We start from the raw sequence: 24,493 nt of genomic DNA, 5'->3' as shown, positions 1-24,493 counted from the left end.
AGCTTGAATCCCACCTCCCGTCTGGCTAGATCTTTAACCCACCATTGGAGATGGTCCTCGAGACTGAAGAGCGTCGTCCTAAGGACGATAAGGACATGCGATTAACCTCGCTTGGGCAAAACTTAATTGCTGAACTGCTCAACATGGAGTCGAACGCGAAAAGGATGGATGAGCTTCAGAGACGGCGGTCGGGCATTGAAAAGCTTCAGACAAATGCAACTTCCGAACAGGCACATCTACCCTCGTACGATGAGGTATCACGTATGCTCGATGTCATTGGCAAAAGCTATCACTGGCTTGCTTCTACCCTTCCGCAAACAAATTTGGAGGTGGAGACCTTGAAAGCCAAAGTTGCGACTTTACAAGATGAGCGAACACGATTGCTGACTGCGTTTGACTCCTTCCGTCAATCTGTTGAATCATCTAAAGATGATGAGAGTGATCTTTTAATTGCCCTGTATTTCATCGATCAGCATTTGGCTTCTGTTTGTGCCGACTGGAAGCACGATACGGGCGTACTGTTATTGCGAATTGACCAACTGAAGCAGGAGAGGGAGTTTGAGCTGAGCCAACGCAATGCAGAAATATCCGAACTAAAGAGATTGCAGGTTGAAGCAGAAGAATCGTATCGTGACCTAATGCGAGAGTCTCGTGACGAAGTGTCATCTCTACAACTAGCCCGCACACATAACGATGAAAAAACTACTATACGCGCAGAGATGAAGGCAATGGAGAAACAATTGATTTATAGTGAAGAGAAAGTAACAAGATTAGAAGCGAATTTGCTTCAAAAAGAGGAGGACTTCGACCGGTGCCATTCAGAGCTCAAACGAACAAATGAGCATCTGCAAACACAACAGGAAGCTTTTGCTACAGCAGAAACATTATTGCAAGAGCGAGATACCTTGTCCGAATCGCTGCACACAGAGAATCAACAGCTCAAGGCGGAACTTCAGAGCCTCCGCTCTGAGCGCGAAACATATATCTCCGAGAGAAGCGTACATGACACCGCGATTGCAGATATGGAGGCAATTCTCAACGCGTTGCAGATTCAAATCAAAGAGTCCGACACGAAACATCGAAGCGTCTCGGAGCAGTGGGAAGCCGAGCGTAAATATTTGACGTCCGCCCTCAAAACTAGTCAGGAGGAGGCTGCCCGAGTGCAAGCGGACATGGATGTGAAGGTTGAAAAGTTGGAAAGCGAAGTAGCAGCGTATATTAAGGAAAAAGAGCTAGCTGGGAGCATGATGGAGGCCCTTCACCTCGAAGTGGATGGTTTACGACAAAAGATCGAGTCACTGGAAGGAACCATCACCGAACTCCGTGCTCTGAATGAAGCCACCTCAGGAAAACTAGAACGTTCACGATCGGAATCCACACTTCGAGAAGCTACATTGAGCACATTACAATCTGATCTGGAGCAAGCTCGTATGACAACAACATGGCTCCAGGAAAAGATCGTTCATTTAGAAGCCCAAAAAGAACAAATGGCAAAGGACAAGATGGCAGCTGATCAGCAGTTGAAATCCGCTTTGGAGGCTATGGAACACGAAAGGGACGGTCTGCGCTCACAAGCCGAAAACCTTGACGAAAGGAACAAAGAGCTACAGGCAGAAAAGGACTCTATCATGAACGACCTACGCGCAGCCGAACAGTGCGCGAAAAGATCCCTGGAAGAGTTGCAGTGTGAGTACTCGCAGATTCAGGAAACTAAAGAGCAAATGCAAACGACGATACGCACTCTCGAGGACACGCTTGAAGCGACACGTACAGATAATGCGCAGCTAGAGTCAACTAAGGAGCAACTGCAATCGACGGTGCACACTCTCGAGAACACGCTCGAAGCAACACGTGCAGACAATGCACAGGTTTTAAATGAGAAACTGCATATCCTAAGTGAATTGACCTCAAAGCTGGATGCCGTCCAGACAGAGCGGGACCAATTACACTTGGCCCTGAAAGACCTGCAAGAGAAGCTCACAGAAAGTACAGCAACCAACAAGCGTATTGCCGAAGACTATCAGCATGCCCGAAGTGAATGGACGGCAACATTAGCCTCCACTGAGATCGAAAGAGATGAAAAGACACGGATAGTGACACTGCTCGAGGAAAAAATCAGTCAGGCTGAGGTCGATAAGGACAACTTAATAGCTGAGCATCAGCAGACTGTGGGCGAACTGCGCGAAATGGAACAGAATCTCAAGCGCACGCTGGAAGTCACTGAGGAACGTAGAAGAGATATCGCCGCTGCAGCCGAGTTGCTTGAGGGACAACTGACGGAGTTTCGGATGGGCAAAGAACAATCTGATAGCAGAATTGCTCAGTTACAGGAATCGCTTTCTGACTCAGAAAAGAAGCTGGTTAATGTACTGTCGGAGAAGGAGAGTCTGAGTGTCCAAAACGCATGTCTGCAGACACAAGTGAGTGTGCTGGAAGAATCCCACGAAAAACTTGAAAAAGAGATTAGCGAGCTTCGCGCAGCTGTCGCTCAGTGTGAAAGTCTGATTGAAGAATTGAGAACCCAATTGCAGCAGAAAAATGATGAAAACAAGTCCCTTACCGAGGCGGTGTGTGCTGCCAAGGAAGTTGCGGATCGTCTCATGCAGGAGAAAATACATTTGCAGAATGAGCTGGACACAGAGCAGGATGCACATGTCGCGGTCATCAGCGACCTTCAAGCCACCGTCGATACTCTGCGTGCGGAACTTCGGGACAAAGCTGACAGTTTTGAGTCTGCTAGCCGCGAGCTTGCGTTAGTACGTGTGGAGACAGATCGATTAGAGAAACACTTGCGGAGCACTATCAGTGCGAAAGAGGCAGAGCTAGAAGACGTCCGAATAGCCCTTCGAGAGAAAACGGACGACTTCATACAGTTGCAAGCGGCTATGGACAAAGCCCAACTCCACGCCAATGAGTTGAAACGGACACATGAAGACTTGCTTGTTGCAAAGGATGACGAATTGGAAACTCTCAAATCACAGTGCCTGCGCTACCAAGGCGATTTGGATGAGATGGCATTGGCACTGGATCAAGCACGAATGCAGAATAATGATGAGTTGGAAAACTTGAAGAAAAATATAGTTGACTTGACCAGGGATTTAGCAGAGAAAACAAGCTTGCTAACTGACACAACGCTGGCAACAGAAGAATTGAGGGCTCGCATAGACACTGCGGACCTTAAATCTCGATCCCTTCAGGACCTTCTGCGCAAGGAAACAGAAGACAAAACAGAAGCAGAGCGGCGACTCAGGCACTCTCAGGAGGCGCTCGTAGAGATTGAGAATAGTCTTCGACAGGAATGTGAGACCCTCAAGATAAAGTTAAACGATTTGGAATCGACTCTCGTGATTGTCCAGAAGGAACGGGATCAATTGATATTGGCCAGCAAAGCTGTGGAGAACGAACTAGCTGAATCACGAGCCATGTTGGCATCGGAAACTATTCAGCGACAGACTGCTGAAGACCTGTGTATTGGTCGTGCAAAACTTTGCGAGTCGCTGGAGGACCGTATCAAAGCGTTAGAAGGACAATTAGAAGCACGCCACGTGCAGAGAAAAGAGAGTTCAACTCCCTCCCGACCATTTGTAGAATTAACTTCCGCGCCCAAACGAGCTGGTGACCATAGTCCTTCACCAGCCAAAAGGTTACGCATCTCACCAAGTACAACTCCAGGAAGACTTGCTAGTACGCAGGTGAGTATATTTGGAGAGGCTGCCATGAAATCACGGGTCCTAAGGCATCTCGAAAGGCATCAGCAGTAACCCCGACACAGAGTGCATCGCATCAGGTGAGACGCTGCAACTGGTAATGCCAGTCTAATATCTGTCTAACTGACGCAAAGACCTCGATCAGCACGCCGGCTTCAACGGCAAGATCCAGATCCACCTATCGCTTCATCATATGTTTCAGCGGATTTAAAGAGGGAACCGAATTCAATTCAGAGATGAAACGAAAGCTTGTCAGCGCAATCAAGAAGTTACCTAGCGCCTGCACTGTTGCCCGTAAGGAGACGGCAGCCTTTCACAATCTCAACCGTATACTGAAATGTCTTGTCTTTCTGAACAGCGGCGGAATGGGACGGACGAATTAGTAAGTATTTCAAACATGGTTCCCGTGGTCTCCACTAATCTAATGTAATAAATTTACGACAGCGCACGTAATATCTGCGCCAGGCTCTCGTACGCTGAAAACATTCGCAGCAGCTTTGACTGGGAAGTGGATCATAACAAATCCTAAATGGGTCTTGGAATCTGCAAATAAGTAATTTCTCGTGCTCTGAACCGCTTCTGTACAGGAGCATTTACCGTAACCTGTTTCAGGAAAACTTGGGAGCCTGAGAATGCGTATGGATTCTTGTGCACTGACCGACCTTTTGCCGGTAGGTGACCAGCTGACTGCGTTGCCAAAATACCTTTCTCAACTGTTGTGTGCCACAGGACGACGATTCTACATGGCACCATCTTTTCTGGAACTGAGGAACGTCCAGAACAAACAATTTCGTATACCTTATGCAAGAACCTTGTTAGAGATTTCCGGCGGCATCGTCGTCGAAACTTCAGAGAATGCCGACATTGCTTTGATTGGGGACAATGATGCAACGTAAGCTATGCCTTCACTTGACCTCGTTTTGCACTGCTCTGACATATCCTTGGCGTATAGTGATCATGGTGTACCTACCATGGATTGGAATACCTTTGCACAAAACATACCCCAACCCTCAACGTAGTAATCAAATTATCGCCTTTTTTTTGCAAATGCGCTCACCTCAACTCTACGGATTGGAAGTTCCTTTTGTTGTTTTGCGGGAACTCATCCCACTTGGGGAGTTAATCCAGAGAGTATATCAAATTCACTAGGACGACTCAACGCCTCCAGCCCGTTCTAGTGTATTTAGCAGAGATCACAATGTATGAGCATGGGTCTACAACTAGAACAGTCACTCGTTCGTTCATCTATCTCGGTCTATTCGAATAATTTCCAGTACAAAAAGTTTCCATCGACCATTTGCTGACCTTTCATTAGCTGTATTCGCTGTTTGAACAGTGGTCCGTCCAAACACATTGTGTGATATTCCCCAAACTCCCCACAAGCATCAACCGTTTCGCACTCCTTTTGGGACATGATTTCATCAAGGAGATCCTTGGTCAAGACTTTGCCTACCATCCTGCGGGCAAGTTCAAGGGGCACTGATTCAGTATTGACACATGTGACAACAAAGGAAAGCGCATAAGTATCGTAGAGCTGTGATAGAAGGGACGCCCGCGGAACCTGCCAAAGTGGCCGGTTGAGAGGAAGTCCTGCTTGCCGTGCTGCACGACCCTGACAACAATAACTAGGGCATCAATCTCGTCACTACCTTCACTCACTCGAACCGTACTGGCACAATACCATGAAATCCGAACAGACGTCCTCAATGTCACCTGTGGCGAATTCCTCTATTCCTTCATCCTTTAACGCGATGAAATGGGAGACGTACGAGCTCATATAGTCCGGGCCATCTATATATAGTACTCTATGCTCTATCTGCAAGGACTGTGCTATTCTCTTTATTAAAGGAATCGGATGACTGAGGAACGGTTTCGTCGACGAGCTAGGTGTAGGCGCAAAAGTCACCAGTAGTGGAACAACCAGCTCAGAGTTGCTGGCTAGTATATGGAGAGTGAGCGTACAGTCCTTCCCACCAGTGAAAGAAAGTGCTACACGTTTTGGGCTCATGCTGATGGAAAAGAAAACGATGATCAAAACGTTGGGCTGGGTGGGACACGCGAGTCACAAACGCATTAAAATGGGACACATGAGAGTTGCATTACAATTTGAAATATCGCCCTAAGTACAAAATGTATAATATGTGATGGTTGAGACTATTCATATGGTTTGTATTGCTCAATAAAGTCGGTGAAGGCGCCTTCCAGCATACCGCAAAACCACTAAGTGAAAGGATGGTTTTGAGCATAAAATCACGACCAAAGTTCTGCCAAGTTCGCACACGCACCTGTGCACTAGCAGCGTCGGGGCATGGAATAACGCGGGCTCTCGCGTGCTGCCGACTCTTCTTGATAAGAGTAATGCCCCCGCTTTCAGGTCGAACGAGTTGCAGTTCTGACAAACAAGTGAGTTCTCCCACTCTTACATGCCGGATCAGATCAGAGCAACTTACCCTCGAATGGAATCTCCCAGTCCATCTTCAGCTTTTTGATTCGCGTCATAATTATGCGAACATTTGTTACGATCGCCACTAGGTCCTCGATCCTCAATTCTGCGTGTGAATAAGTGGTTAGGTTGCCGCCCATTCACCAGAAGCGCACACGAAATGGACACCTACCCAAGTGCGCAATATAGTCTTCATGAAAGTATCGTCCGCTCTCTAATCCTTTCAGCCAGTTCAATCCCAGAGCTTCCCTAGGGTTGTAAGGCTGCTACAAATTAGAAAACAAGTACTATCGTTAAACCAGATGCTCCGTTCGTACCGTCAGGATCATGTCTTTGCCGATATGTCGGGGCAGTCTTTGCCTGTCGAGGTCAGTGTCGAAAACGGTGGTTGTGTTGCGAATTCCTAATCAAGAGAGTGCTTCTTATTAGATATCAACAGATGATAAAAAGATGAAGCGAGAATTCAGTCCTCACCTTCGCCAACATTCGTTGCCAGATCAATCACACCAATAACTGGTTTCGTAACAACACTGCAATTTCATCAGCGACGTGCAGAAGCAGAGGGCAATTAAGTCGCTACTCACCCCACTATGCCTTTGCCGAGACCTTTGAAGAATCCGCCGACACCTTCTTCTTGAGCACCTTCAAACGGCTTGGACTTTGGGAAGACAAACATGCCATGAGTATTGTTTGTGGCAAATCAACTCTAAATTCCACCTACCACCACTCCGGTGATCCCACTTGCTACGCTTCTGGCTAATGAAGTAGCACCCGTCGTTACTCCGTACACAGCATGTCGAGGGCGGTTCCTGGCATATGCTCGAGTTCAGTAACTGCCATATATCGACTAAAACGCTGTTCTCACCTTATACTGGACAGCCGACGACGCTGTTGGAACTGGAAAAAAGAAAGCAAAATGACATCAACGCCACTCCACACCTTGTCGAAACAGTATACTATTTCATACCTCACTATCCATTGTGATAACCGAGAGACCTTTCATTTACAGAGTTTAGTTTCCAGTATTGGTATCAGGATTCTGCTTCATCCAATCAAACCTTTGCCGATGCTGCCTGTGAACTTGGAGAACGTATCTGATACTCCGAACACAGTTTTTCGGAAGAGACTGGCGGCACCCTGGTGACCAAAATGTTGAACTCTTCTAGCTCGTAAGATCAGCAATTCGAGTTCACTACAAACCTTGGCTACACCTATACCAAAATCTTGTGGCCTTGTGATTTCAAAACCTTGCAGAGGTTCGTAGAAGAAGTCGCTAACCCCGGAGCTGACATTGTTAAACAATCCAACCGGATTTCCCAGGAAATCCGCTGACCCGATTACTTTATGAACCTGAAGCAGAGATTAGTGGTGATTGTACTGCGAAAATCACCGACAGACCTGTACCTGTCCAATAAGCTCTTGAGAGTAAAACCTCACAATAAGGTCCACAAGTTGGTTGAGTGTAACGTTGGCGTGCTTCAGTTCTAGAGCCTGTAAGAGAGGAAGGCAGGTGAGGGGAAGACCAACTCTTATTTTCGGCAGAGGCGCAGGGCTGTACATACATTCAAGCGAAGGGGGGCATCCTGTACAAGGTAGCATGGTTTAGTTCCAGTACAAACGTCAACACATTGCGGTACCTTGTACTTACATGTATATTGCCCAGTGTCATTGTCAAAACATCGAGCACAAATGCCAATACACCGTGGTGCCTTGGTCTACGGTATCAACGGATTCATATGCGAGCTTTTACTTGAAACCGATCAGTGGAAATGATTACCTCGTTTCCTCGATATTAACCGTCTGTGTTCTGACAAAGGATACATTTATCTGGACCGGTTGAAGCAGGAACGTTTCAAAATACATCTTGTTGTCGTCCCGTGTGAGCGGCGGCTCTGGTATTGACATGCTCGTGTCGCAGAGCGTACTGAGGCATAGATGGGAATTATTAATGACCAGTTGTGCCATATTACGTGTGCTATCCATACCAACCTTTTTTCCTCATCCCACCCTGGTACATTGAACTTTGTGAAACTTATTAATGCACCCAGGAATTCCTCGTCCATGTCCACGGAGAGTTCCTGGAGCAGTATGGTAAACCAGTCGAAGAAATCCACGCCGTAGGCTACACGGGATAAGGCATCATGAACATTCCAAGCGTTTACATCATTTCCGCCACATACAGGGATCTTTCGACCGCGAAAGAGCGGTCATAAGAATCGGATGGTAGTCCTCCTCTCCTTCCTTTGGAATGACCGTCGGATAGAGGAAGATTGGCTCCAGACCTTCATAGAGTTGGTTGTCAATCTAAATACAAAGCTGACATTAGACTCTCCATCAAACTCAGTTGACTCTGGCATATAGATATCCACCTGTAGCCACTTGACGCTGAAGCTCAGCGCTTGATTCATCGTAGTGTCCGTAAAGGCAAATGTCAGGTTTCGTGCTGACGCATACAGGAGCTCCTGTAATATTACGCATGATGATGTTAATACCGGGGTATCCAATGGCAACGAAACCATGGACTTCACCTGCATCCCCTTATTAATTAAGGACACCCCGATTCCTTCCAGACGTACTTGCACTGCCATCAACATGTTCGCTTCCTTCTTTTTCTGGAGTAGTACGACACTGGGCGGTTAAATTTGGGAAGGGCATGGACATGATTGCTATCCTTGAGAGCACAAACCATTTGGAAAGTTTCCTTCACGTCAACATCCGATGAAGTGGATTCCGGCTTAGATCTGCTCTTTTTGAATGCGCTCTTGCTCTCAACGTATGGAGAGAGCCGGACGACAATGGTAGGGCCCTCGGCGACTACGTGTATGGCCATGATTCCCCCTCTGCTACTAGGAGTCGCCTGTTTGGCAAAGATATGGTCAGTAATAATCAATCGGGAAGAAGGAATAGTGAAGAATCAATCGTACGGGATATTTGAAGGGCACAAGCTGTCCCATTTCCAATACATCGATTTCTCTTTCGCGTCCGTTCGCACTGAGGATTAGTGTCTTTTTTGGAGCTGACGGGTAATCCCATGCATAGGGTCTCTCCTCGCCCTTGGGAATCCTATATCGTGTTTTCGATCCCTATGATGAAATGCAGCTTTAATAACCGACTTAGCTACATGAGTTGCTCTACAGGTTAGGCAGACCTGTTGCCAGATGTCAACGTCTACGTCCGTGCGATTCTCTATTCTGTAGGGCCATCTTGTCTCGCGTCCGGCAAATATAACGAATATTGTGGCGTCCTGAATTAAGACTTCGGTGCGGACCAAATCTTGCTCAGGAGAACTCATGCGACCCAGTTTAACATACACTCTTCCCACTTGTGTTACATCGAATGGATTTGACCTAGAAAAATCTGAGTTTGGAGTTCACTGAGCACTGGATCACGCTTCCGACCACCATCTCACCATTCATTCATGAGCCCCGTTAGACGTATACACATTTGCGTCTGCGGTCCTTCCGTCATGTTCAACGTGTGTAAGGGTGTCTGAGTCTGGGAGCGGAGATGACTAGTTGTGGTGGCGCCAAATTGCCGGAATTGTATATCCTCATCCATGTTATTTTTGAAAATGAAACGTGGGGCAAAGGTCACTACTTTGGTGAGGAAGTACTGTATCGAGATGCGGCATCATTAGTCGGAAATATCAGATAATATCGTATCAAAAATCCTACCTTTCCTTCTCCCTCTCTGATGGTAGCCCCAATATGTGTTTCTGTTCGTGTTTTCGAGGAGGATATAGATATTTCGAATGAGCTGCCCACAGCATCGAAACTAATGGGCTTCAGACGACGTGAGTGCTCACCATACTGGTGCGGTAGATACGGAGCAAGGGCAGTTTTGGCAACTTACCTTACTCCAGTCGGAGTTTGGAAGAACCTTGACTTGCACGCGCGACCGAAGTGGTTCAAAATTCGGGAAGGAGAAAAGCAGAGGCTTGACCTGCAATAACGATGAGATTAGCTTGCTGACTGCATAAAAACGAGTAGTACACCGCACCTCCTCTTTTTCATTTGCTGATAATGAAGATAGAGAATTAGCATTGGCGATGATTCGCTCTCTTCTATCACAATGCACAAACTCACCAGCAGGGCTTGTGTAGCGTGTGACGCCCATCAAAGATCGTGTGCTGAATATCATGTCCACCCCCGTCTTATTCAATAGAACATATGGACTGTAGATGCTGACTGTGCGACCGCGCATATCCAATTTATCTCTGAATATATTCAAGTTGTGATTAAATATTTGCCCTATCGTTCAGAAGCGGGGGCCGAACTTACTGATATTTTATTCGCAAAAGTAACTGCTGCCCATTTGGATCAGCCAGTCGTAATGTCTCGTCGCGATAATCAAGTTCAGAGTTCGTGATGATGGCGACTTCGCTGGGTCGATAAGCTGAGGTGATAGACTAAGCCGAAGACCCTCACAACGGTAGCGTGTGAACTGTGTAACAGAAACACTTACCGGAGTCCGGGATCTCGACGCCCAGGGCGAGCAGATGGGTAGGATCTACCGTGTGGATAGGCTGTAGATCCCCCTTGCGCAGAACTTCCGTGTGCTGCTGCCTTGCAGTTTTGTCGTGCAAAGAATAGCGCATATCGTAGGGTAACAGATTCTCTAGTTGAAATGGCGGCAATAGCTTCACTGTCATCATTGGATACGTGCTGGAGACACGACATGTTTGTGAGCTTTGAAGACTGCACGGCAAGTACATTTGCACTCCTAGGCATACCTGTCTTTTGTACCGTGCGTGTAAACACAGTTCAGTTGAAATCGAAACGCGGGAGCCGTGGGATCAGTGGATCGGCAAGTGATTAGAGCTGCCACCCTTAAAGGATTAGCGCAACCGTAAAAATATCGCAATCTACTTTGGGTCTACTAATACTCACAGACTTTCTGTTTTTGCAGATCTTTCCAGAAGATGATCTCTGTGCTCCAATCGTATCCAAATCCTTTTGCAGATGTGATATTAACAACAAGCAAGAACGAATCGGTGTCAAGACCTTACCGTGTGGCCGAACTTGCACCATATCATAATAAGACGCCTCAATAGGAACATAAAACTCTTCCCCCGGAACTGGAAACCGGTCACTTAGCATGATGCATGAGGAGATATGAGAAGACATTTGCGTACCAATGGTAGTGACATTAGTCGTGCGCTGTTTCTTACTGTTCACCACCACCATATCGACAGTCACGCTAGTATCATTTTGCAGCTCCAATCCGGAACGGAATGTAACAATTTTAACGTTATCCTTCAATTTCACTTCACATACGAGTCGATGGACTACACGATTGATTGCGGGTCGTAAGATGTAAGTTCTCATTCCCTCCCGGTCCAATGAAATGCCCTTCAAAGTCTCCCACGAGGGACCGTTCAACTGGAGAGACACTTTGTTCGATATTGGGACTGTTCTCTGAATGAATTTTGGACTTAATAAGTCCCACAAATGGTTGGCGACAATTGTCAATATTAACATACCTCCCGCATGGTTCGCCAATCCTCGAACCGCCATTGCATATCTTGTCCATTGGCAAGCTGTTTCAATTCGGTATCTAGGCCACTATCCGCAGAGTCTGCCCAGACGTACAGGTCGTAACCAGTACGATTTCGAAATACGTAGGGAGCGTGCATGCCTCTTCGAGAGGTGAGATCTCTCTATTCATGGGAATTTCCATGACAGGGTAGATGAGCTCAATCAGCATACAATAGTTGAAAACGTGCAGTCTCAAGCTGCATGTACCCTTTCTTGCTTGTTCCATAAGTGTAGTGTGCTTAGGACAGTTTCTACAAATGTGTGTGTCACGTTGACCTCGAGGCGTTTTCTAGCGAATGCGTCTAACGACAGCGTTCCTGTAGCAGATTGTCGGCCAAGCTATGACACGCCTCTAGTGCGTTACAACGGAGTCCACACATGCCATACAATCTCAAGAGTTATGCTAGACACTTACGTTAATGAAAAACTGCCACGGCTCGATAAGTGGTTCCCAATGAGAATTCTTGACATTGAAGTAGTTGCAGGATAGTGATGGAGCAGTCTCTAACCGCATCTATCATTACAGTTAGTATATGTTCTTGCTTGTATTGCTGAGAGCCATATGCGAACTTACTGTAGACGTCCAGTCAGCCAGATCAATCACGAGTTTGTCCATAATGATGTCCAACATAGGTAAATGCAAATCATTGAGATCATCAATCAACACAAGTCTGAATCCTTGTACAGTCGCGTGCAGCTGGGTGGCAATAATGAGCAGCTATCACACCGATAGAGCCATCGAGATTCATTGACATACCCTTTCTCGCGCCATGATGACCTTTTCTTGCGCTGAAACTACCTGGGTTTCTTCCGTGCTTGTATCAGAGGCGGCGGAACCTTCGGCATTCGATGCGGCCCAATGAGTGTTAACCCCCGTTACGATCTCCGTTATTAGCAACATGTCGCGATAAGAGACTCTGAGCATAACGGGTGCAAGATCGACATTGATGTTGCTCAAACTATGCCCAGGAGCCGTCATTCGGTTGTCCATTGACAGCGTCAGGTCGAAGTCTTGAATAAATGGCACAGTAGTCTCGTCACGCTTATCCATCTCGCACAAATACATTCCCATTTCTTTGATTCCGACCGTAGTGACATGCTCGTGGCAAACAGCCAAATGTTTCGACGACAGAATAATTGCTTCCGTAGAGGGAGCATCAGCCGTGTGAAGAAGGATTAGTTCCATATCAATGAGATCCACTCTGTATGATGCTGTGGTTTCATTACTGGGTTCTGTCTCCTGCAGCTCCGTAGATTGCTTTTGAACAGAAGCTTCGCTCGATTTCGAAGCCAGGGGTTTAACAAAGAAGTCGCGCACCAGAAACAAATGATCCGGGATTAGGATCACTGTAGGACTAGTCAATGTCGCAATTGTATTGCTACCCGCTTCGGATGACGAATAATGCACTACCAATTGATCTTCATCGCGGCCGGCGGATGGCATAATCTCCCGGAAGAAATTACGGTTCTCTTGGCGTGTATCACGTACGGAGAATGTCCTCACCTGCAGCTCGGCTTCCGAAGAACCTTCCTTCGAAGCCGAAAACTTAAAAATGACTTTATTCATCGCGAATTGCGCAAGGGAGGTGTCCATCTCGTCATGATTGGTCCTGAAGATCTCGAGGCATATTGAAGGAATGGTCACCTTAATGTCTCGAGCAGCAGGTGGGTTGTTGGGACGTTCAACGGTCGACGGAGTGACTTTCGGGTCAACTATCGCTAATTGTGACTCCTCTGGTAGCTCGGTCACTTCAGAAGACGCGAGGCGAGTTAGAGATTCCCCCAATTCAAGCAGGAACGAATATTGACGTTGCGTAGTCTTGATTCGCACATCGGAGACTGTGACATCAAGCTGCCAAGGAGAGTGGGAATAAGTCGTTAGAACAGGGCTTCACAAGACGAAAGGTTTGCTGGTACATACGGTGGAATCGGGAATGCTGGAAGAATCAGAGCCATTAGCAGTTTTCATGATGACATTCACAGTTACGTTATCTAGGATCTGTCGTTGCTCAACGTCGGCACCTTTGCTGAACGACGTGGCGACTTTCATGTTGTGTACCGTTGCTGTGACCGTATCGATGTCAGTGCCATCAAACTCGGTTTGGAAGACATTCTTCGCAGATATAATGCCCGGAAAGATTGTAAGCGTGTCCCTCGATTGGAGAGATGTTTTCGGAAATTCGAGGATGGGACTCTGGATCTCGATATCGTAATGAAATTTACCTGCCGCCTCTTGAATTTGCTGAGCAGATTCAATGGCAGCCTTACGAGCACTCTCTAAGAGTACGTGCATGTCTCTGAACTTGCTGAAATATTCCATGAGTTCGTGCAGCAAAGACTCCAGATACGTTATTCGTATAGAAGACCCTCTCAGCGTCAGGGCCGTATCATACCCAGGATACTGAGGCGACAGTTTATCGAAAGTTTCCCACTTGAAGTGGGCGAGCTCTTCTCCTTCTATTTCCAGGAGTTGGCGGAAAAGACGTCCATCTCCCACTCTCTGAACGTCGTCCACCACTGCTAAGTCACCAATCCCACCTGTAACAGACATAACGTTATTTTTCATTAATACCGAGGTCTGCAGCTCTCCAAATCGCGCTGTTGCAAGGCGATGGCCATCTTGATTGATCACGAACGCGATACTCTTCATGTTTGCGTTGACTAATAAGGAGGTCGTTTTGCCTGAGGCGATCGCGGCATCCTCATCAGATGCATCCCCAGTATGATCCTGCAATTGCTGGTGGTTTGGAGGGTTCTCGTTGGGTGAGGTGAAAGTAGAAAGAATGAAGTCGTACAACATGAGGACACTGCTGCTTGTCAGCACCACTGTCACAGCCGCGAAAGAAACGTCCAGCGATTGATCAATTCCTTTGTAATCCGCGCTAGTCGGCTTCATGCTCAGGTATCGGACGCGAATCAATTGATCCACCGATGATTTATCGCTCGTAATGGACTCCGCGTCATCACTGACCGTTGGCGCCAACAAATAACGAAATTCCGACTCTTCAGACTGTAGTTTATCGTCGATTACCACGGCACGAATGCGCACCTTGACATCCAGCTCATGTGTTAGCGAGCGCACATTCAATCCGAACGTATCAATTGTCAAATCAGCTAGCGGTCGATCCGGTAAGTGGGGGTCCTTCTCGGATTTCATTAGGGAAACGGATGCATGATTGACATCAAATCTAAGATCCACTAGAACTCGATCCTTTGAATCATCCGTCATCTCAGACCGAGCGTCCACATCCATTTCCTCCGGTGCGTCATAGAAAGAGTCGCCATCATCGTAGACAACCACTTCTGGTTCATTTTCTACCAAGTTCCAGCGTAAAGGACGCGCTCCAGAAGCAGGTTCTGTTTGTTGCTGGGAGTGACCGTCCTCTATCGGCTGCGAGCGGTTGGTAATCAGATCCACGATGCTCATCATTACTTTGTACTTGCGATCCGATAAATTCAGATGCAATCTCGGAAGGTTGCCAGATATCTTCATTCGAGCAAAATCAACAAGTTTTGGGAGGATGCACATCTCGAGAACGAAGCTCATGTTTACGCGTTCGATCAGGTGAAGTTCCCCTTTGAGGCTCTCACTTAGAGCTTCCTCCAAACATCTGTCTAATGATTGGCCAATCAACACCTAAAATCAACAGCGGATCGCAAAGTCGTGAGACGAGGGGGGACAAGATACCACTTATGAGAAAGTACCTGCACTGATGAGAGCTGGCACGTAAACCGGTCGTAAAGCAAAGTTGTTAATTCACCCAGATCCTCGGCTGAATGCAGGGCACCGTGCTTTAATTGGAGCTCCTTCTTCTTTTCTTTATTCACATAATTGCTTTCCAACAGGAAATGGCCGGCATCCACTAGCATCATCATTGAATGGCTGTCGGTACAACTACGAAAGGGCATATTGACGTCTCTCCGTCTATTCTCCTAACACGTACTCATATATTTACCTCTGAGGAAGCACAAAGATCGGTGCAGCGAAGTCCACTTTAAGATCCAAGGTTTTGTGTTCCTCCAGCGCATAAGCCAGCCCTGCCCTGGTTTGCGCGGTCAATCCTTCAAATGTGTCTTGCGCGACGGCCTGTGGGAGATCGATAAAAATCTTACGAAATACGCTTTCTAACAGAGGGCGCTTACCTGAATTGTCGACACCATGTCAAACTCTGAGGGCGGGGGTGTGAAAAATCCGACCAATGTATTAATGGCAACAGGGTTATAGACAACTTGCAGAGGTAACATCACGATCGAGACGGCATCATCTGCTCGGCCATCTAACGGGTTATGTTCAACTTGCATCTTGAAGAAGGGGCCTTGCAGCTCCCTATGCCGGAGGTTGGTATTGAGAGAGAGTTTTGAAAAAGGACGCGTGACTCACTTGGCTTCTAAATCTTCCTTTCTATTTTTCGCCTGTATCAGCGTCGGGTAGAGAGTCCCCGGGGTGGTGCTGTCATTAAGAACCATATTGCCCAAGGTAATATTTCCCATCAAAGACGCGACATATTGCGTCACGTTAGCACGGAAGTCTTGGAAGATGAGAGACATTAGAGAAGTATCCGCACCCGAGGGCGCATCTTTCAGTGCCAGTGAGCCACTTTTCAAATGGGACCGCAGGCTGACGAGAACCGCCTAAGCCAGAATAAACAATTATTTTTGGACCATCTATGAAAGGTTCAGAGCGTGCCACATTACGTCTTGAGGAAGCTCGACTGCTGCGGTAGGCGCGTCTGGATTAAATTCGATGGTATCATACAGTTGCTTCATTTGATCGTCTGTTAGAAAACTATCTCCAGACTTTGATGCCTACAATGAAGAGTTGTTTATCATGGAATCTCAGCATGCCTGGAAACGACAAACCCGACCACTCTTTGGAGTACCTCAGTTTTCGATGTTCCTCCCCACCAATTGCTCAAAGTACTCCAGGTGGTGGACTTTGGTGTTTCCTTTTCGACGAGTTTGGCTGAACAATGGGAGATAAGTACTTTTTTCGAAATAGAAGATACCGCTTGTAGCAACTGCTGAACTAACTTGGACTAGTAGGTGCTGATTTACGCATCTGCGATAGTGCGACGGATCTGTAGAGTAAGATGTCCTCAAATGACAGCTTTCTTTCGAGGTCACTAAGTAGGACTCGATCCTGTGGTCCGATAAGATACACTACATAGATCCGCGAAATGGAAGACAAGGTATTACCTCCAGGGACTGGGTTCCCTCTTTCTGGCGCTTGTAGAGCTCGATATAGAGGAGACGATCCTTCCGCCGCTCCTCAAAATACGCCCATGTCCAACGGCGGTTTTTCTCATGTATATCGGACAGTATCGAGTTAGCTGAGGATATGATTTCGAATTAGCAGACGCTCCACAGCTTCTGGTAAAGTAACACTGACCGGCATATTTTAGCCAAGCTTTCGGGTCCATGACTGGTGTAATCGTGCGCGGCGGCCGGAATTTTCGGTACTATGAACAAACGTCAAATGTAGGACGTTAGTCCAAAGTCACAGACAAGAATGTGTAAAGTCGTACCTTGTGTGATCGAAGGTAGGACGAAAATGCTCCCAGTAGAGAGATTGAGTTTGTGAACTGCGCCCTATCCAGGACAAAGCCTAGCTCGTCGAATTCCAACCACGCAGTGTGACGTGCGTCGTCAATGGGTTGTTTCTTGTAAGTTTTCAGCTGCATCACAAGTGTTGATGGGATATGTCACAGTGCCCAAATCGAACGGTAACATACTCTTGCAGTACCCGAGACTGGTTTTAAGATGTACTGCTGATTGATTGGAATCCGTTCGCCTGTTGCGATCTTGTGCAATGGCCTAAATTAGCTTCAATGTAATTATGACGCTACAATTTGACGCACCGATTCATGGAAAATCTTCATAAATTCCTCCGGTGACTTCCCGGAAAATGATTCAGAATGCGTGTTAAAATACAGAGCAAGGCTCCCAAGTCTAGATAGCTGTGAATGCATAAGAACCCAAAGCAGCAATTCACGTCAATCGGGAAGGCTACCTTTCGAATCATGTCAGTTTGTTCATGGATGAATGCCGGCTGCCAATTTTGATCGCATGACACCGCGGAGAGCTCTTCTAGAGTAATGCCGACCGAGAAAGGATTCTGAGATGAAACGACATGTGAGCAACGAGTTAAATACAGAAGCCGATATCAGAAAGTAAATATACGGCTACACACTGATGGGTTACTCAAACTATCCTCATATCGGATATGTATGTTTTTCATTGTTATTTGCAGATTATCAACGATCTTTGTCACAAGCTGCGTCATGAAGGTAGTATCGTTCTGTTTTCCCTCTAGAAAGACATGACAGACCGCTCAGTTATGTCACCTGGCGCAAGATTCGCAGTAGCATCATAGCTCACCAAGCTGCGGTTCCTTTTTGCGGTTTAGGATCATCTCTGCGGTTTCAAGACGTTCCTGTTTTGCTTTTTGCATCCGTTCATCTTCCTCGATCGGATCGTAGTCGCCAGCCGCTTTGGGTCTCGCCAGCAAATAAACATTGTTGATGAAAATCTTTACTGGCTTGTTCTTCAAGTCATTCCACGGTATGCTAAGTGTCAGGTCCCCCAGGTAACCTAAGATCTCCCAATTTGAGTCCACATGTTACGGCTACATTCATACTAGACAGCCGCCCCTCTTCGCACCTTCCAAAACTTCAATAGGCAGATTAAATTTATCCAAGGCATCTTTTCTCAATCGCAAGTTATGCAGCGCAACATCCCCTACAGGCCCAATCGAGTTTAGAATCTCGATATTATTATAAAACAGATATAGATATGTACCCTGCCATATCCCAATGCTCAGCTGTTTACTTTCCAAATTTCCAACATAATCGCCAAGGACCTGCGAGAAAGGCAATATTAGCCATGCTGTTATACGCAAGTCTCAAACCTCAAATTGGCTCACCTTATTTATCACCGGTGCGATAAACTTTTCAAACATCGCGAGAAGCTCCGTGCTAGAGCCTCACAAACAGCTCCTCTGCCCAGATATTTGTGGAATAATTCCTCCAGGATAGAATCAAACGCAAGCACATGCACCCTATAGGCGCCAAATATCCACAGTACAGCAAACGAGTGTTCAACGTCTCGCGTCGCAATATTCGTGATGAATGCCCAAATTATCTCACCAGAACAGTTATCGAGGTGACTTTGAATCTGACGTCAAACGACAACCAGTGCTGCGCAACACGTGAGACAGCGCTGCGTAAGCAAGCAGCCAGCAGGTGGACTTTACACCCGCATTCACCTTTTCAAGTTTTAATGAAATGCCATGGCCTCGCCAAAGCGACTAACCTACCTTTCTGGGGACTGTATATATGTATGTCTTCAATGTCAGAGTATGTGTCAGCGGTGGAAGCAGCTGTTTACTGCCAGTTCTACTGGACTACAATGTACTCATTGACTGTCTGACGGCAGCTCATTTGGCTAGCCATGAAGGTTCGCAGATCGTTTGATTTTTGTTTCTCCCGATATTCCCTTAACTTGCTTCAAAGACTTGATCTCGAGAGCTTTTATGGGAAGAACTTCAAGGGCGTACCTGTTTTGTGCTGCGTGAGCACGTCGTCTTGTTATTCTTTCCTGTGATTACGCTGAGCTATATGCTTTTTCAAGTGAAAACGTTGCAGTGGGCGCGAAAGAAGATCGGCTCCTTATTACGGGGCTTCACACAGTCGCGGATATCTCCTGCACTGTCTGTCGCACAGTAGTTGGCTGGAAATATCTTTTTGCCTTTGAGCAGAGCCAAAAGTACAAAGAGGGAACCTATATAATTGAGGTATGCCATGGTCACTGTTCTAGCATTAGCGCAAGCTGTCACCTACACATCTATCTAGAAAGCTCGAATCGCAAAAGAGAACAAGGAGTTTTGGTAGTGAGCAATAACCGGTAGCTGGAAATATATAAATAATACGTCATGATGTACTAGCACTTAAAAGTCAGCGAGACCTAGGGCTATTTGGGCATGCAATGGTGCAGAACTATGGATACTCAAGGAATTCGTGGGATATACTGTCTGCACAACCGTTGACGAACTACGGATAGTAACTTGAGGCAGTAGCAGTCGTCCTGTTTTGACAGGAATGAGGGTGAACGGGAACTCTGCAGATCCCTCCGCCTTTCCAAAGGAAATTATTTCTCAGATTGCAGCATTCACAAAACCTAGCGCATTCAATATACCTTTAGCGTGAACGCTTGCTTCCTCTTCCCTGAAAACATCCAGCTGGTGTGGTCCACTGTTATCTCGTAAATGAGAGGAATCTCGCTGCTCGCGTCCTCCCACTGAGCAGACGTGATTCGCAGACAGCATGGCAAAGGCTTGCTCACGACGACACCTTCAGCCGTAGCCGCAGCTTTTCGTACACTAACTTTAGCTGTGAGGAGCACCTTTATAGGAGGGAAGAAACCGGAAGTTAGCAGGAGGGAAACCACCCATGCAATACAATACAGCTTTCATGCAACCTTGCAAAGCGGGGATTCGGTGTGGTATACGAGTGTTTTGATGGTAAGCCCCTTCGCTTGCTGCGCATCAGCCTCTGATATTACCGAAAATTTCTAACAGGGCACTTTGAGCGCTTGTGGCCTGATCGGTTATTAGAACACATCCAAGCGCGAACCTTTGAAAAATCGTTCATAAAATCACCGATATCCTTGATTATCTGTGCAGGTTGTGAATTCAAGATTGCCTCCAATGCAGGTAAGTCCACTGGTGGGAGCGACACACTTTTCTTGACAGCGTAGCACAGATAGTCGATGTTCGGTACAATGCTCTCTCGAACAAAGTGAGCAAGACATGCCGAGTATTTGGCCATGTTACGTTCAACAAGGCAGCGACTAAGGTTGTCTAGCAAATATGCTTCGAGCTCTGACGGTAGGATATGGACATCAACATGCTAGCCTTGTGCCCGAACCTATCACTATGAAACCCTGCAACAGTAACGAACCTTCTTTCAAGGAATAATAGTTCAAAGTCAACTGTACTTTTACGTCCGAGGGCTCATAGCTTGCCGTCTTCTTGGAGACATCTGATGATCCAGGCACCAGTCGGTGGTATGCTCTTTACAACAAATACTTGCGGATCACTAAACGAACCTGAAGGCGGTGCATTGTTGGGTTCCAGCTTGTACAGTAATGGCACTACTTGACTATGAAAGATCACCTGCTGACGTGTTTAGCAACTTGCCCACAGCACCAATTGGTTCTCTGCAAAGGCCCCTCACCATTCCCTGTACATCTGAATACGCTACAGGTTGATGGATAGGGGTCAGGTCGATCCTTGCTTGCAGAATGCGAATCGGCACAGATTCGTTTCCTCTCAGAGTGTATTGCAAGAGAGACCTAGTAATTACCAGGTTTGAGCGTACTTATGCTACGATACGTTCCGCACATGCTCTAACCCAGTCGGACTGTAGGTGATGGAGTAATTCAAGTCGAACGAAGGCGACAGATTAATCCTCTCAATCACCGCACATGTGAATCGTTTGTCGCCTTCTGTCGTGTAATCCAAAAGGATTCTCAGCTAAATTGTACTTAGTCTCATGATCAGCAATGCCAGTTCCCGTAAGCGAAAATGGCACCTTGTGTTCATGGGACATAGTGTCATTTGATTCGTTGAAAGGAACGTAGAATGTGACCATCTCGTGCTGCTCACAAGCTGGCAGGAGAATTCTGTTTTCCGTGGTATCAATTGTACGCTCTTTCGCGTGGGCAGTTTCCTCTACTATCATGTCAGCCATCGGACGTATCCATTGACCAATTTCGAATGGGGCATACCTAAACTGGACGTTGTTCGGAACAGTACAGATTTCATTGTAGGAAAGGACACCGGTGTGAGCGCAGAAATTACCAAACTGCCGCCTTTAATCGCTTGATGGCCGGTAAATAACTTAATCTGCAGACTGTTGTTTGTTTCACCAAACGTTACTAGGAGGAGCGACAGAAATTATTCAGAAACAGTACGAAGGACCCGCGCACAAGAGCATATGATGTCGTACTTTTGTCCGGAAGACCTGCCAATATTCTCACAGGAACTGGATTGCCAGTCACGCGAAACGACGTTCTACTCCGGTACTCGAGCTGCAACTTTCCAATTTGCAATGTCGTCAAGCCGACCGTATAAGTACCCGAGATTGTAATTTTCTGTCGACCATCATTCAGCACCGGCGACCGTTTGTGAGATGAGAAGGTTGAACTGAGAACTGACCTCTCCCGTCAACAGAATTTTGTTTGCGCCAGGTTCCACTTTCAGGTTGGTAGCCCTGCAATGATGGTCTCCCATGTCACCACCAGTCAAAGATAAGCGGAGCTCGTCCGCAGTGAAAGCCTGTTATTCAATTTTAACGTACGCAGGTCTCACATTCTGCGCAGCTGAGCAGCAAACCTGTGGCAGGTGATTTTGAACTTCGACGGCAACCACCAAGCCATCATCATCTCCAATTTCGTTCACCACGGACAAGATAGCGACACTGATTACGGCGCTGTCCTGCTTCTTTATGACTTCTGAACAGTTAACTTCTCCGTGGCGTCATAAAAATCTGGTCGACATCGCATACCATGATCAAGATTCGAGGCTGCCCATAAAAACTCATTTGCAAAATGTGACACACGTTCCGCAGAAAGCATCTCGGAAGTTACGACTAGATGAAGACAAGAGTCGAGATATGTACACCTTGGTTAAGGACAATACGATAGGAAGTTCATCAAGCAAGTGAGGCGAGAAGGATATTGAGCAACGTGGTTCAATGTTTTCTGGCAAATTGCAAGTTTCTCAATGACCAGGTTATCCAGACCAGTCCACCCATTCTCAGAGTACTTGAAGACCATCGTTTCCCATATGCTGGCGGCGTCCTCATATCGGTTGCGCGTGCTATAAGCCTACTCTGAGTGACGGCGAAGCGACCAGGAACTTAGACGAGACACTCACTAGTGCAAATATGCAATGTCGCCTTTCAGAAGCCACATTGCTCTGCTATGTGCACTCGCGTCGCAGCTCTTTACCGCTCTGTTGGTGATTTTCTGCCCTGACATTAGAACTGTTTCCTTTCGTAGGACAATCATTGTACCTCACCAGATACAGATCATCAAAAGCAGCAATAGATGACATGGCTTCTTTCAGCTCCGAATTGGTAATATCTGCGACTGTTCTTGCGTCAACCTGGACGTTGGGGGCAGCTCCATTCCCGTTCAATAGCTCCAGATTGGCAGTCTCCAATCCCCGCATATTTGCATGAATAGAATAGGGGAAAAGGTTGGATGCTAATCCTAGGCTATCCAACTATTGTTCTTTAAGTACATGATCGGACGGTGCATCGGTTCGCCCTGCTGTTAGCGCTATTTACCTGCATCCGCGCGTACTGCAACAAATCCGCCTTTGCGCCCTCATAAAATGTGAGAACCTCGGAGGGTAGTGTTGAGACAGCTACCAACTCTTCGCAGTGCCCAATAACGTTCATGCATGCAGAATAAATCCACGATTCTCGGAAACAGGAAATCAAAGATACCTTCGAAAGATATCAATGCAAGGTGTTGCTGTCATGCTCAACTGATGAACACACCTGATGCTCCTGAATTGTACGTGCAAACTGCGTAATGAAGACCTTTGCCCTCTGACAGATGTCTACGGCATAGCCCATCCGAAAAAGTAATTGGCACTGTCGCGCGAACAAATACATCCGAAAGTCAAAAATGGAGATCGTGTTTTGCATTATCATATCTCGGTACGGTTTTCTTTTGATATTCAGAATGTCCCCACTGTCATCTTCTGGCTCGGTGCCACCAAACTTTGCGAACCAGGGAGCGCCCTGCTCTGAATATTGAAGGTTACATGGGCGTCATACTTTAGATATGCCGTTCAATAGCCACCTGCTAGTGTTTGAAAGAAGGATGCTTCCAATTCATCATATTGTATGAGAGCCTCATCAAACAGGTTCATCAATTCAAAGGTGTACGCCAATCCTTCCTATGTGGACAAACATCTATCAGTCGGAGTCTGACGTTGCTTTCGGATCCTCCAACAACGTACTTTCATGATAAAATATTGACAATAATTCCATCCGGGCATCAGCCTTTGTTGATCAAAGCGCCGAGTGTCCTCATCATATTGGAGTATCTGTTGATTCAAGCTATTTACAATGCCATCTTTCATATGATTCTGCAGCTCTGTCCACGAGTCTGCATCTTTGCTGACATCATTGTAAAGCTTGACGCGGACGCAGCTAGTAGAATCTACAGTCAAAACCCTTCGTAATTCCATGCATTCCTTAGCATGATAAACCCACCGTTCCTTCTTGAAATTGAAATCTGACTTAATGCGATCAAAAACACTGGCGCCAACTCCCAAAAATCTTGCAGATTTTCCTCTCGATTCAGGGCTGGACACATACACAATCAACCATTCTTGATTCTTTTTATTCGCCACAACATTCAACCAGTCCTGGATTTGCTTGCGTATGACGGTTTTATAAAGTTCATTATCCTAATCCCAAAACGAGAAGAGGCTCAGAATTGTGTATTTTATATTCGTAAAATAATACACATGAGGTGGTAGACTCTGAGAACGAAATATCTTCCCATCCGACTCGCCATGCTGGCTAGAACTTACATCGGTGGTAACCAAATACAAATGTAAAAAGTATGGACTGTGGTACAATCTTCCTGGCATTGCCCGAGGAAACATGTCCGGCGAGTATCTTTTCAGGTCTGCTTGTAGCACGCTAATCACTCGAGGCGCACTGGTGTTCCCTCTCGAGATGCGCAGAGGATTTTGCCAGGCGATATTACGTAGTGGTAGCCTC

At 46.6% G+C, this 24,493-nt stretch overlaps 5 protein-coding genes across 6 annotated transcripts; 2 read left to right on the top strand and 3 right to left on the bottom strand.

The window, feature by feature from the left end:
- Positions 1 to 50: 50 nt before the first annotated feature.
- On the top strand, positions 51 to 5,057 carry SPPG_05935 (uncharacterized protein; the record flags this gene model as incomplete). The annotated part of the gene is made up of 8 exons (XM_016754144.1): positions 51 to 3,692; positions 3,749 to 3,787; positions 3,842 to 4,001; positions 4,066 to 4,089; positions 4,152 to 4,260; positions 4,320 to 4,378; positions 4,437 to 4,599; positions 4,660 to 5,057. The coding sequence occupies 8 exons, from the start codon at positions 51 to 53 to the stop codon at positions 4,724 to 4,726; spliced, it is 4,263 nt and encodes a 1,420-aa protein (XP_016607020.1). The 3' UTR covers positions 4,727 to 5,057.
- SPPG_05934 (uncharacterized protein) lies at positions 4,868 to 5,769 on the bottom strand. The gene is made up of 2 exons (XM_016754143.1): positions 5,389 to 5,769; positions 4,868 to 5,319 (listed from the first exon to the last, which is right to left on the bottom strand). The coding sequence occupies exons 1-2, from the start codon at positions 5,713 to 5,715 to the stop codon at positions 4,963 to 4,965; spliced, it is 684 nt and encodes a 227-aa protein (XP_016607019.1). The 5' UTR covers positions 5,716 to 5,769; the 3' UTR covers positions 4,868 to 4,962.
- A 17-nt stretch (positions 5,770 to 5,786) lies between these two features.
- SPPG_05933 (membrane morphogenesis protein VPS13) lies at positions 5,787 to 18,836 on the bottom strand. Its single transcript, XM_016754142.1, has 58 exons — positions 18,610 to 18,836; positions 18,486 to 18,546; positions 18,348 to 18,425; positions 18,066 to 18,278; positions 17,878 to 17,996; positions 17,698 to 17,802; positions 17,546 to 17,644; positions 17,420 to 17,488; positions 17,213 to 17,362; positions 17,077 to 17,146; positions 16,884 to 17,017; positions 16,719 to 16,827; positions 16,568 to 16,650; positions 16,383 to 16,493; positions 16,069 to 16,319; positions 15,831 to 16,014; positions 15,644 to 15,774; positions 15,393 to 15,582; positions 13,609 to 15,324; positions 12,445 to 13,539; positions 12,262 to 12,384; positions 12,103 to 12,201; positions 11,895 to 12,026; positions 11,633 to 11,809; positions 11,285 to 11,567; positions 11,159 to 11,227; positions 11,040 to 11,102; positions 10,883 to 10,970; positions 10,615 to 10,814; positions 10,431 to 10,545; positions 10,236 to 10,366; positions 10,150 to 10,166; positions 10,003 to 10,092; positions 9,825 to 9,932; positions 9,560 to 9,762; positions 9,299 to 9,497; positions 9,075 to 9,233; positions 8,837 to 9,007; positions 8,679 to 8,762; positions 8,520 to 8,612; positions 8,331 to 8,454; positions 8,140 to 8,272; positions 7,928 to 8,074; positions 7,799 to 7,865; positions 7,713 to 7,733; positions 7,555 to 7,641; positions 7,351 to 7,500; positions 7,209 to 7,287; positions 7,118 to 7,146; positions 7,016 to 7,047; positions 6,872 to 6,959; positions 6,735 to 6,808; positions 6,625 to 6,680; positions 6,468 to 6,553; positions 6,323 to 6,413; positions 6,158 to 6,256; positions 5,993 to 6,099; positions 5,787 to 5,927 (listed from the first exon to the last, which is right to left on the bottom strand). Exons 1-58 carry the CDS (start codon positions 18,643 to 18,645, stop codon positions 5,862 to 5,864), a joined length of 9,144 nt encoding a protein of 3,047 aa, XP_016607018.1. The 5' UTR covers positions 18,646 to 18,836; the 3' UTR covers positions 5,787 to 5,861.
- Positions 18,819 to 19,656, top strand: SPPG_05932. Of its 2 annotated transcripts, none has more exons than XM_016754140.1 (5): positions 18,819 to 19,023; positions 19,122 to 19,142; positions 19,199 to 19,256; positions 19,317 to 19,479; positions 19,538 to 19,656. In XM_016754140.1, exons 1-5 carry the CDS (start codon positions 18,966 to 18,968, stop codon positions 19,574 to 19,576), a joined length of 339 nt encoding a protein of 112 aa, XP_016607016.1. In that variant the 5' UTR covers positions 18,819 to 18,965; the 3' UTR covers positions 19,577 to 19,656. The 2 variants fall into 2 exon arrangements, with proteins under 2 accessions (XP_016607016.1, XP_016607017.1); XM_016754141.1 differs by having other exon boundaries at positions 18,819 to 19,042.
- SPPG_05931 (uncharacterized protein) lies at positions 19,564 to 24,493 on the bottom strand. Its single transcript, XM_016754139.1, has 23 exons — positions 24,301 to 24,493; positions 23,978 to 24,174; positions 23,722 to 23,914; positions 23,562 to 23,658; positions 23,255 to 23,505; positions 23,039 to 23,200; positions 22,768 to 22,974; positions 22,624 to 22,715; positions 22,426 to 22,566; positions 22,253 to 22,362; positions 22,081 to 22,196; positions 21,904 to 22,023; positions 21,695 to 21,839; positions 21,474 to 21,623; positions 21,278 to 21,417; positions 21,098 to 21,219; positions 20,921 to 21,038; positions 20,793 to 20,859; positions 20,645 to 20,725; positions 20,318 to 20,565; positions 20,163 to 20,255; positions 19,881 to 20,087; positions 19,564 to 19,818 (listed from the first exon to the last, which is right to left on the bottom strand). The coding sequence occupies exons 1-23, from the start codon at positions 24,373 to 24,375 to the stop codon at positions 19,633 to 19,635; spliced, it is 3,318 nt and encodes a 1,105-aa protein (XP_016607015.1). The 5' UTR covers positions 24,376 to 24,493; the 3' UTR covers positions 19,564 to 19,632.

Source organism: Spizellomyces punctatus (assembly GCF_000182565.1).
Source record: "Spizellomyces punctatus DAOM BR117 chromosome Unknown supercont1.10, whole genome shotgun sequence".
In the NCBI taxonomy this organism is placed as follows: Eukaryota; Fungi; Chytridiomycota; class Chytridiomycetes; order Spizellomycetales; family Spizellomycetaceae; genus Spizellomyces; species Spizellomyces punctatus.
This window is presented reverse-complemented; position numbering and strand designations above follow the sequence as displayed.